The sequence below is a fragment of the Magallana gigas genome, chromosome 6, assembly GCF_963853765.1.
Source record: "Magallana gigas chromosome 6, xbMagGiga1.1, whole genome shotgun sequence".
In the NCBI taxonomy this organism is placed as follows: Eukaryota; Metazoa; Mollusca; class Bivalvia; order Ostreida; family Ostreidae; genus Magallana; species Magallana gigas.
In genome coordinates this window covers 24,136,535-24,149,652 of record NC_088858.1, presented here as the reverse complement: position 1 = coordinate 24,149,652, position 13,118 = coordinate 24,136,535, and the positions used below count along the sequence as shown (strand labels likewise).

The following is a 13,118-nucleotide window of genomic DNA, read 5'->3' as shown; positions in this document are numbered from 1 at the left end:
GATAAAACCCAATATCTCTCTCTAATTTGTCTGGTATTAGAAGCAAAGTTCATATTTAGCAAATTGGATTCCTTAATTGAATCCATGCAATGTATAAATCTGTCGGAACTTAATTAACCCTCTGAAAAATGCCAACCTAATTATGATTATCCTTATATACAAATAGTCCAATATGATGATCCTTGCATTAGTGTGTCATTGCGACAGCGGGTAATTTGAGGCAACGTGACTTATCATGCAACTGTAATTTTTATCATTATTGAAAATAATGAGTTTCCATTGAATTATGGACAATGTATTTGGTATTTCGCGGGAAATGTACATAATGTAGTAGGTGGGTGCAGTATTGTTTTTTTTTTTGGTTTAAAATTTCATGCATGTTTAGATGAGCTAACATTAAACCAAGAAATAATGAATTGAAATTCATTAAATAAAGAGAAATTTGTTTGCTTTGTTACAAAATATGTCTGTTGACTATTTACTGCCTCAATTCTAATGATCTAGCTGCCTCCGGATCGATCCATCTTAAAAGTAAATACATGTATATTGCCCATTGTGTTTTCCATTGCTTCAACAGTCATGGTACAGTTATAGAAGCAATTTAGGATGTATTCAATGAAACGTACCAGTTTTGAATTAATTCCACAGCTTATTGAAATAGATTCACAAACAGATATCAGAAAAAGGCATAGGCCTGGATATTTTGATTAAATGCTTGGATACACTTGAGAAGTTCAAGTTTGTCATTAGGTGTCTAAGCAAGCATTAATATTTTCTCTAAATGGAATTTAGCTCGGTATCAAGTTCATTATTTATATATTTTTTTTGTACTACGTATTCCAAGCTCTGCCATGAGTGATGATTCCATATGCTTGTTTGTAACATAATCACAATGTTGGCGGGCAAAATGGTATCTTTTCTCTCATTATGTGCCTTAATGACATCCAAGACTATAAGGGACAACCCTATATCACTTACATAATGGGAGGCTTAGAAGGAAACAGGAATCTGGCACTGCATGCAACAGCCCGCTGAGGGGGAACAAGCCTAGTGATTATAGACTAGGGGAGCACTGACCTAAAAAATACTGTGATGGGGATGATCTTGGAGAAGTTGACATCTACTTTTGGAGCAGATGAGGAGAAGACCAGGGGAGAAAATGACAACAATAATTGCTCCAGTGACGAGATTGAAAATGTCCCCGCAGACTGGAATAATATGACAAATGGACAACCAGGGTCTTTTGGTCAGTCCTCTTGGTCTCAATGCCTTTCTGCACAGCCAGAAGTGAATTTAATGGAGGTGAGCAGACGACAGTCTCAAAGTTCAGAGGTCACCTGCAATGAGGCCTATTACAAGAGCTTTGAAGATGACTATTGCCTGTCCCTGCTTTTTAATGAAAACGAAAGTGACAGTCATCAAGATGATGACTTGGTCAGAGAACGACTCAGGCGAGTGCGATTCGACAGTAATTGTGCAGATATGGATGAAGATGTTGGCTCCCAGGTACATTTTCATTACTATTTCATCCTTTAAAAATTGGACCACTGAGCTTTGGTTTATGGTTTCAGCCCTTGTGAACTGAGATGATACAGAATATATTTAAGTGTTAAAAGCCAATAGTTTAATTGTCCTTGATGAATTGGTGAAATGTTGATGGCTTTGCAAGTTTTGTTGAAATTTTCAGTGTAAGTGAAAGCCATTTGATATAAATCTTAAATGAGTAATATTTAGGCAAAGTAATGATATATTATATGCAAGAACTATTAGTAAATCAAAGAGAATACATTGAATTTTCTGCAAGAAATCAGTTAAGCAATATTTGTATTTGTATATATGTCGCACAGGGCAACTTTTTTTTCTTTGATGATCAAATCTAGATGACAGTGCTCATAATGTGTGAATGCATTTGCTTGGCATTTATCTCTGAAATGTAAAACAATTGTTTAGATTTATTTACATTTTCCAGTGTCTCTACCTATGATAACACTACGTATCGATTTTGTACTATATAACCCATAACTTCAAATGAGGCCAAATTGAGGCACCAGCAGAGTTTGCTTATTCATATTTAGATATTCAATCGTACGATCGCTTAAAATTATATAAATATAAGTAATACGGAATCATTCTTTGAATATTATGAGGTGATAATTTTGGTCGCGGCGTGATCAAATCTATCATAAAGCCCTTCAGGCTTTATTGGATTTGATCACGCCCCGACCAAAATTATCACCTCATAATTACTCAAAGAATGATTCCTTATTCCTTATATATCTACATTGCCTTTAATTAACTATCACTATGTTCAGGATTTAGTTATTATATAGATGAATTTAACCATACAGAAGGTATCATTATATATTTAAGAGTCAAAAGACAAGAGAGTAAAGTTATATACAAATAGGTGCAGTCTTGAAATTTTTTTTTGGGGGGGGGGGGTGGAGCAATTTATTCATGACATTGCTGACATTTTGTCCATCTGACCACTATACAGCTATTTAGGGTTTCATGATGCTCCCAGGGACAATGTACATATATGCAAGATGTGTTGTTGTTGGTAACAGATTATGTCAGAATTTTAGTACATGTACAAAATATACTATGATCATTTAACATTTGTTGGTGGCCAGAGGAAGGGAATGAGGTAAGTGTTAACTCCATAGTTTACTTACGTATATATATATTGGCATCAGGTCTTTGTGACATTGAACACTGATGGAGGGATGCTGGTGTCCAGAGGCTATCAGGTATACAACTGTGTGATGTTACTCTGTAAATATTACTGATCAACTTCTGTGTGTATATTAATTTGGTAGTGATATACATGCATGCATAGTATGAGAATTATTCTTGTATTAAATACCTTGAGTTTTGATGCAACCATATTTCTGTATTAACTACACATACCTTTATTTTTGGCCAATAAGAAAATGTATCAAATTAAAACTTTTAAATATGTAACATTCCCCCTTCCCCAAATTGTGGCCCCATCCTGATCCCTTGGCTAGATTTTTAGCAGTTCCCTGAAGTCCAGTTTTGGACTATGATATTTCACTCCCCTTGGTCCAAACTTGCTTAGACTTTTACCTAAAAAACTGTAGGTAAGGAATGTGCAGTAACCTTGAACCAGGTTTCAAAGTCAGGTCAAGGTCATAACAGACGTATGTGTAAAATTCTTGTAATTTTTTGTGACCTCTTAGTCCTAGCTATCTGCCTTGTATTAATATACCTATATTGGGCTAGTGGGATGATCCACAGTATAATGCCAAGTCCTCAATTAAAGCTATCTAGTCTGGCCCTTTCGGATGGTTAGCATCTTAGTGGTTCGTAGTTTTCATTCATGATATGCTGCTATATCATATGATACATGTGTACCATGATATGAGTAAAGTATATTTGACCAGGAACAAACACTAGGTGATCTAAAGTTAAATCTTCCTCCCATGTGTTGTAATCAATATGTAGGATTTTGTTCAATTTGTGGTGTTTGTTTTCTATCCAGGAATATTCCTTGGTCTTTATATAATCTGCAAGGAATAGAAAACACATATTGATGAATATTAATAATAATCATATCTCAATCATCTTGAATGATTTAGAGGTTGTATATGATATGTTGACAGTTCTAGAAGTAAAATGCTAGCTGAGATAAAAGATATGAAAAATTGATAAATTTTCATTGATTGTTTTATCATGTTGATAGATGTTATAAACTTTAAGCAATATTTCTTAATTTTCATCCAGTCTAATTGTATATGGAATAATTTTATTAAAACTTTGAAAACGCCACCATTAATCTCTGTTATTTCACTCTCAACAGCCATAACAATTTATGTACCCCCCGCTGGAAAACCTTGAAGTAGAAATTACAATTGACTTTTACAATTACTTTGAAGCTGATCTGCCTATGTATAATACATAAAACTGAAAACTCAAAATCAATTTATATCCACAAAAGCAGCAGGTTTAAGTAGCAAGGTTGCATTCTTGATTTTTCTGAGTGCTAGACATTGATCACGTAACCATTTAAAAAATTTAATTTAATGAATATTCATCGCCCTTTTGCTTATCGATTTCAATTGTTATCAGCCAATCAATCCCAGCTTAACTCTTTGTTTTTCCGCATCTGAAACTGTAACAGGATTTGAAAATATAGAATCTTCCGTTCCAATGATATGTTGTTATTGGTAGAATTGAAGCAGGTGTCTGAGATAATGTTTACACAATATATATGATTTCCGTGTTCAGTTGAATTTATTGCCTTGTTGAATTTTAATTTGTTTTTTTTTCTAATATTTTGAGTTTTTTTTTTTTTTACAGGAAGGAATAAACATGATGGGTCATACAGAAGACTCTAGAGACAAATGGTCACACCCCAATGGAGGGTAAATATTGAGTCACTTCTGTTGTACATGTATTGATTGATTTTAAAACTTTTAATTGCTCTTTGAATCTTAAGGCATTTCTTTAGATCTGAAGAAAGTTATTATAACAGGTTATTCTAAAGAATTCACTGTCAGAGTGTTGGACTGACAATCTATTTGTATACTTTAAATTTCATGATTATACATAATGAAAGAGATCAAGTATACTTGCTACGTTAAAGAGATTTTGAGTTTACAAATCTATTTCATCTTCGAAAATTTTAATATTGATATAGTGAAGTTTTGTAAATAAGGGACAAATTGAGGAAATGTTTTGTTTAAAGTAGCCTTTGAAGATTCTTTGTACAATATATTGCTTTCAAACTAGATGATATGCCAATATAAATTTGATAATTATGATTTATATCTTTGTCAAACAAGGCTAAATTGTTTCATAAATTAATTAACACATTTCTGTATACAGGGGAATATTCGCCCCGTTTTATTTTCGCCCCTTTTGCCGTCATCGTAATTAAGTGGGCGAAAGTAAGACTAGACGAATTCCAGTGTTCCAAGTAGGTAATCTCTCTTTAAACACAACTTTGCCTGGGCGAATTCAAAACAGGGCAAAACTGCATGTTTGCAAGTGAAGAAGGGCGAAAATAACATGAGGTGAAAATAGCCCTGTATACAGTATTTCTTGTACCATGCTTTTTGATTTCACAATGTTTGTAGGCCCGAGCACAATGATATATACAGTTGTCTGGACACCATTCCGGAGTTCACTCTGCCTCGTCGAAAATCAGTTGCACTTGTTAGTGACTTGGTAAGTATATACTCGGCTACCATGACTAATTACTGCTAAATGAAATTAACAGAGTACTTTTTTTTTGTTAGTGAGTATACATGAGTATATTCTCAAGTCAAAGTATGTAAATATATGGTACATCTCTGGCAGACTCCTGATAGAATGCAAATTTTGTCCTTCGTGTTAATCCCTTTATATCCTGTTTACATGTACATGAGAGAGAGAGAGAGAGAGAGAGAGAGAGAGAGAGAGAGAATGGAATGCCTAATCATGTTGATCATGTACTCAAATTTGTGATATTGGCATGTACTAAGTGTCAAGTATTCAGTAATATGCAAATACCTAGTGGGTTGATGTTGTTGTCTTGTGGCTTTTCCCCATTTGGACTCAATTTAACTTGCACCATAATCACATCCCTTAGTCATACATTTGTAATATCTACATAACCAAGGTCTTTGGTATTTGCTGGCAAAATTTTTACATATTTTTTCATTCATAAAATAAATATTTACAATACAAATTTTGTTTATGATGCATGAATTTTAAAGATGCGAAGATAAATTCCTCAAATTTAAATATCATATAACTTTGAAAGTTTAAAATAATGTCAATGATTATTATTTTATGAATTCGCCATAAGATTTCTTTGAAATTTGCTATAATTGTGAAAGGAATTATGGTTTTCAAAATGAAAGCTATTCCTAACTATGGTCCCTTGAAATTTGCTATAAACATTCAAGTTTTTCTGACTCAGTGTAAACTAATTTTGTGATTTCTTTTACTGTTGAATTGCTTGTGAAGAATAAGATTAGAAAAAATGGTAATGAAGTATTGATTAAATTTGTTGATTTAAAATGTATGAAATATTAATGTAGAGCATCGTTAGTTCTTATCAGTAGGGAAATATTGAATATTTCTTGGATATTTGCATGGGTCAAAATTTTGAAGGGAGACAAAAGAAGTATGTTATTGGATATGCATTGTTTTATCATGCACGTCATTTTTCATGGCCAAATTTTTTTTCATTACCATATAACCTTTTTGCTTAATTAAGAGCCTTCTGCATATGATGATAAGTTTTAAATAGAAATACCGAAATAATTAAGACAAGTTTAGAATCAGCTTTAAGAATTCAAAGAAATTACAGGTAATTTAAGCATTAATAAAATGCTAGCCTAGCTAGACTTAAAGACGACGGATCCAATTCTATTTGCGCAGATATATCGGGCACTTAAAAGGAGTGATTGTTACGAACATCGAATTCTCAATATTATGTCACAATCACTAAAACTCAATGAAAAATTGCTTATAATGCATTATATATATAGCTGTTCTACGTCATCAATACACACTTTATGTATTGCAAGTTGTGGCTGTTCTCATATTTTAACATGCTTAGATATACTTTTCAAACATTATTTACCGCAAATCCAACATGGCCGGGTATTCATGCTGCGACCGATAAACTGATGCTTTAAGTGATGAGACTATTGGGATCGCAAGGTGCTGTTTTTCAAACAAGCATTTTTCGTTGGCTGTTTAGTACCTGCCCCATTTTTACCTGTACCATGGTATTGATAATTTATGCACCAACTGCTAACTGTCTCACGATCGTTTACTCTGTGTCAGCTAGGACTGCAAAAACTAAATCCAGTTTGACCTCTAGACTCTAAGGTTATACATTTGACCTTGAGATAAATTTTCTATTTGTCTTTCTGCTCACAAAATTCAGCTTTCACTCAGAGTTTTTTTTTTTTTTAATAATTATAAATAATCTCTCAATGGTTTGGAAAATTTAAGCTTATATAAGATTATAAATTAAGTCACATTTGAATGTACTTATATTCACTTCAAAACTCGAGTAATACAACATTGGCTTTTTTGCTTTGCAGGTTCTTAAGGTATTCTATTCATAAATTGAATGTGACATGATATTATTAGCTGTAGAAACTATGTTGTCTAGCCATTTCATAATATTAGAACATTTGCTCATGCAGTTTTCTCTGTTTCTTTTTATGAAAATTTCATCAACTTTTAATACATTGATATCACTAATACAGATTTTTTATTGGATGTGAATGGCCTAAACACACTATTTTTTTTTTTTTTTTAGCTATATAACTATTTTTTGAATACATGTGTGTGTTTTTTACTTTTCTGTAAATTATCAATTGAATATACAGAGCAGCTTGATTTTTACTGCATTATGGCACATATCTGATTTATATATATACTTTCTAGCAATAGATACATTTTTGTGTACTTTTACGTTAAGTTCTACTTTGGTTTGAGAATTCTTTGTTAGATTTATCAAATGAAAAATGTATTATTGGCACTATTGATCTTTATTTTTTTTTTAATGGTTGATATCACACCAATAAGTCTTTTTAAAAAAATTTTTAATAAGGGCTAATATTGATAAGTAGTTTAGAATTTTTTTTTTGAAAATATGTGAAACATATTATCGTGTCCATATTATGAATTTAGCGGAAACGGCGCTTAGTAAGGAAAAAGGAAAGAGGTGTCTGCATGAAAGTATTGCGGTGTAGTGCATGAAATTTTCTTTTAATCAACTAAAATGAGAAAAGATGTTCAACACATCATTTGCTAGAAAGTACAAGTATACATAGTTTTATATGTAATTATGTAATATATATTATTATTTATATATCCGTACAATTAACTGGTGGAAGTTATTATTAAATTGAATTTGCAATTATGATTAAAAAAGATTATTGATCAGAGAGGGAATAGCAGTTTTAAATTACGATAAACTAAGGACCAAAAACTGCAATTTTGTTTCAGTTTATTTTTCAAAGTCTTCACATATTCAAGGAAAAAAAATGTATTTTAGAAGAAATTACAAAATTATCTTTTGTTGGCTTTGACTGATATATAAAACACAGGAAAATAATCAGATGAAGGCAACACTAATATTATTTCTTGTTCGTCGAACCCCGCGCGCTTGTATTTTAATAAAACTACAAAAAATAATTAATTTCCCTAATCCTGGAAATTATGCACTGCTTTCTGTTCTCTTTTTGCTCTATTATTCGTATTTTCAATAGTTTTTAATTTATAAATCAGAAACAAGTAGCAAAAATATAATCGTTTGCACAAATTTATTTATATGTACCGCCTAAAAATTTTGTGTTAAAAAAATTTATTATTAATCGCTTGCCTGCTAGTACTTTGTTTTCATTGAATGTCTGACAAACAAGAAATTATATTGGTGTGGCCTAACTTCTATTTGATCTTTAAAACCAGATCAGAATATCTGCAGATAAATTAAGCTATAGTTTGAGGAAGTAAAGGACACTAAATCCCTATTTTAAAAAAATCAATTAGAAATAACCACTGACATTTCAAATGTATTTAGGGATTGATGAAAAAAAAAAAAGAAACGTACCCTATAAAAAACTTTTTGGTTTGTTGTGGTGCCTATTGTGTGTTTTTCGATTTTACTAAATTGTAAATTCAATCATTTGTTTGAGATTCTTAGATAAACTGTTTGATTTGTTCTTGAATTCTTTCATTAGTGGGAGGCTTTAATTGAATTAATTTGATGCATGACTGTTTACAGACTATGCAATCCAAACGAAATGCACCTTCTGCCATGGTTGCCAGACAATCTCTGAAGGATGAAGAATTGGTAAGTCATCTGTCTCTGAAGTTTAAGTTTCAACTCCTATTTTTTTTTTTTTTTTTTTTGTGTTGGCTGATATATTTCATTCTGTGAAGGAAAAAAGATTGGATTTAATTTTATAAGGCTTAAGTTGGATAATAATAATAATAATATTCAACTTAAAAAATGATTCCAAGTACATTTTTGACCACAAAAGTTCGTGCTTTATTCAAAGATCCTAGCAATTTTCAGCTTTGAAACTTGCAGTAGACACTTTAAGATAAAAGATGCTTTTTATATAAAGTTATCAATCGAAATAATCACATCGTAAAGCATCTCAGCTTAAAAGGCCCAAGTCAAAGTTTGGGATGGGCATGTTTCTCAATATTCAGTCAATAACCTTTTAATAACACATATACTAATGCCATTACATTCTAATTTTAATTAAGATATAATTATTTTCATGGAACTGTTGTATAGCATGTGTCAATGATTGAGTTGATGAGGGTAATGTTTAGGTCTGCCTAAATAAGGGTTTAATTGTGATACTAGTATTGATGCATGCTTTATGAAAAAAATTGTCCCCATGAAGCATATTGAACCAATATAGTTATGACCATAGGGTACTTCAAGACATATTATAGATGCATGATTTTGAAAATTGTACATATAGGACCATTTTTATGTCTGTTTCAGAAAATGCATGTGTACAAGAAGACTCTACAGGCGCTGATCTACCCAATCTCCAGCACAACCCCCCACAACTTTGTGGTGTGGACCGCCACCTCTCCCACGTACTGCTTCGAGTGCGGCGGCCTGCTGTGGGGGATGGTGAGACAGGGGGTCAGGTGTACAGAATGCGGAGTTAAATGCCACGAGAAGTGTAAAGACCTGCTCAATGCCGACTGTCTGCAACGTGAGTCTAGCTTGTACTGTTGTATCAGTCTCATTGAAAGCACCGGAGCTGAGCATCAAAATATTAATATGCAATGTTCTTAATCTGATATGTAATATTTAATTTCCATAGAGTATTATTAAAAACTCTCAAAACACACTGTACTATAACTGCAATACTGTAAATTCTTTATATTACGCGAGTACTTAATTCTGCGATCCCGCTGTTTTGTATCAAATCGCGAGAATATAAAATCGCGAAAGCTGAACTTTTATTCGTATTTCTCATACTTCTCAACTCTCAAAGAATAATGGCGAGATTTAAAAATTCGCGAAGGGTGCTCCTCATGATTTTACGCGGATATTAATTCCTCGCATTTAATTAGGAATCTACAGTAATCAGTGTCACGATGGTTCATCACAATTCGTACACATCTTGTTTTGAACATGTTTATAGTATCTACATGTCCAAACATGGGGATCCCCATTCGGACACTTGATCAATTTTATACATTTGAACTTTTCTGACTGTTAAGGTAAGGGTATATGATGGAGGGTAGTGTGGGGGGAGTTCTTCTTGACCAGTGGATGATATTACATAAGGTGATAAAAAGAACTCTGATATGAAATGTAAAGGAAATGAAATGAGATGTACACTGTCCTAGAAGTTAAGATGGGAGCAAGTTTTCAACTAATATGGCTTTTTGAAAAGTTGAAAGTCCCCCCTGAACTACACTACATTTCTACATTAAGAAAATTAGGCTTTAAACATTATATAGATCTATATAATAGATCTATATATAGATCTAAATAGATCTATCTATAACATGTTTGGGTCTTTTCTTCTTCAGGTGCAGCAGAAAAGAGTTCCAAACATGGAGCAGAAGATAAAACTCAGAACATCATAATGGCCATGAGAGATAGAATGAAAATCAGGGAGAGAAACAAACCAGAAATCTTTGAACTCATCAAGTGAGTGTGTGATTCCTTTCCTTTCATTTTGCCAGCATTTTTCATAAAGTTCTTGTACTCATTATTTATTCGTGGTGTGATATGCAAATTTAACTTTCTAGTAACAAGTGGAATGCTTTTCATTGCAGAAAATTTCTTGATAAAAATAATAACTTTATTTGCATATAGAACAAACGTTAGAAAAAAAGGCAGTGTATTTAATGTAGTTGCTATAAATAGATATGCTGAATGGTTTTATATTGTTAAAAAGTCAAGGTTAAAGGCCAAGGTCATATGTTAGTTTGATGACCTCTGGGGGATTCATTACATTGTTTTTAACCGGGTTTTCCAACGGAAAAATCCGGTTATTAAAATGGTGAAAATGGCGGGCGGATGGGCGGGCGGGCGGGCGGGCGGGCGGCTGCCAAAAGGGTACCCTCATTGTACGGATAACTCCTCCTACAGTTCTCAAGATAGGAAATTGTTCTTTTGCAGATCAATTGTACATATATCAGAGGTGTGCATATTGCTAGGATTTTGATTTCCGATAATTTATCGAAAAAATACCAACTTTTGAACTTAGTCATTTTTTGGCAAAATATTGCATAAAGGGTACCCTCATTGTACGGATAACTCCTCCTACAATTCTCAAGATAGGAAGTTGTTCTTTTGCAGATCAATTTTACATATATCAGAGGTGTGCATATTGCTAGGATTTTGATTTCTGATAATTAATCGAAAAAATACCAGCTTTTGAACTTAGTCATTTTTTGGCAAAATATTGCATATAGGGTACCCTCATTGTACGGATAACTCCTCCTAAAGTTCTCAAGATAGGAAGTTGTTCTTTTGCAGATAAATTGTACATATATCAGAGGTGTGCATATTGCTAGGATTTTGATTTCCGATAATTTATCGAAAAAATACCAGCTTTTGAACTTAGTCATTTTTTGGCAAAATATTGCAAATAGGGTACCCTCATTGTACGGATAACTCCTCCTACAGTTTTCAAGATAGGAAGTTGTTCTTTTGCAGATCAATTGTACATATATCAGAGGTGTGCATATTGCTAGGATTTTGATTTCCGATATTTATCGAAAAAATACCAGCTTTTGAACTTAGTCATTTTTTGGCAAAATGTTGCATATAGGGTACCCTCATTGTACGGATAACTCCTCCTACAGTTCTCAAGATAAGAAGTTGTTCTTTTGCAGATCAATTGTACATATATCAGAGGTGTGCATATTGCTAGGATTTTGATTTCTGATAATTAATCGAAAAAATACTAGCTTTTGAACTTAGTCATTTTTTGGCAAAATGTTGCATATACATGTAGGGTACTCCATTTCACTGGATAAGGGTTGACATGGATTATGGATACAGTTTACATAAAAGAAAACCCGGTTTGCTGTCACATTGACAGCTTTTCACTTGTTTCTGTAATAATATATAATTATGTATTTGATGTATGCTTTAATAATTCAAAGATCTCCTGATAACCTTGCTTATTAGAAATGTATTTGGTGTGGATAAAAAATCCCATACTGGCCACATGAAAGCTGTGAAACAAAGTGTTTTGGAGGGAACATCCAAGTGGTCAGCTAAAATTGCCATTACTGGTAAGGCGGGAAGCTGTTGTGATTGCAGTTCTGTTGTTCTCCCTTTTTTTTGCAGCTAGTTATGCAGGCATATCATTTGGATATTCTAAGAAATGATATTACAAGATATGATATGAAATTAAAAATTGAACAGAATAAGAATGTAAGGGATCCAGTCAGATAAGTTTTCTTATTTTTCTTTTTCATTGGGTGGGAGGGGGGGGGGGGGTGACAAAATGTTTAAAAGCAAATGTTGAGAGAGCATAAAGGTGGGGATACACATAGTTTTCTTAGAGAGAGAAATCATATGCCTGCATGGCCTTTAGATGCACAGACTTTGCCAACAGCGAAAGAGCATTAACCATGAGTGCAAGTCCTAACTGTGACAAGCATGGATTGTAGAAATGCTTGGCTGTCAGAGCAGACTTGTTGGATAGACAAAGAGTTCTGTATTTATTAAATGTTGTGCTGTGTTTGTGATCTATGTTAAAATTTCCATTTTGGCAGGGAAGTGTTTGGCCTGGGGCCCGCTCTACATGCTGGCCATAAGGAGGCTGCCAAACAAAACATTTTGGATGGCACCTCAAAATGGTCAGCTAGCATCACATTGACAGGTATCCCCTCTTGAAGTACTCATTTCCTGTTATATAGCCAATTTACTTTATTCCCTGTCAACATATTATCCTATCCTAAAGTCTAATATGTATATAATATATTTCTTACCAAATTTTTTTTTATTATTATATTTATATGGGCTAAGGTGTATAATACAACCTTTGAATGTAGAATATTTTTCTTTTTTCCTGTATACCTGGTTGGGAAATTTATTACTTTACGATATTGCTTTGTCAAATGAATCCTGATTTTTGGAGATT

General features: G+C 33.0%; 1 protein-coding gene across 32 annotated transcripts in view; it reads left to right on the top strand.

The window, feature by feature from the left end:
* The window catches only part of LOC105330539 (protein unc-13 homolog B), a 102,197-nt gene that overhangs the window by 63,590 nt on the left and 25,489 nt on the right, over window positions 1–13,118 (top strand). For 31 of the 32 annotated variants that reach the window (XR_010715046.1, XR_010715038.1, XR_010715040.1 and 28 more), the window contains 6 exons: window positions 4,324–4,388; window positions 5,103–5,193; window positions 8,759–8,827; window positions 9,497–9,716; window positions 10,546–10,666; window positions 12,158–12,264. Coding sequence is in view for 23 of the 32 variants with exons in the window: in XM_066088800.1 (XP_065944872.1) it covers window positions 4,324–4,388; window positions 5,103–5,193; window positions 8,759–8,827; window positions 9,497–9,716; window positions 10,546–10,666; window positions 12,158–12,264 (673 nt within the window). In the remaining 9 variants the exon portion in view is untranslated. Of the gene's footprint in view, window positions 1–4,323; window positions 4,389–5,102; window positions 5,194–8,758; window positions 8,828–9,496; window positions 9,717–10,545; window positions 10,667–12,157; window positions 12,265–12,750; window positions 12,858–13,118 lie in introns of all 32 variants that reach the window. The other variant, XM_066088793.1, reaches the window with a different exon arrangement.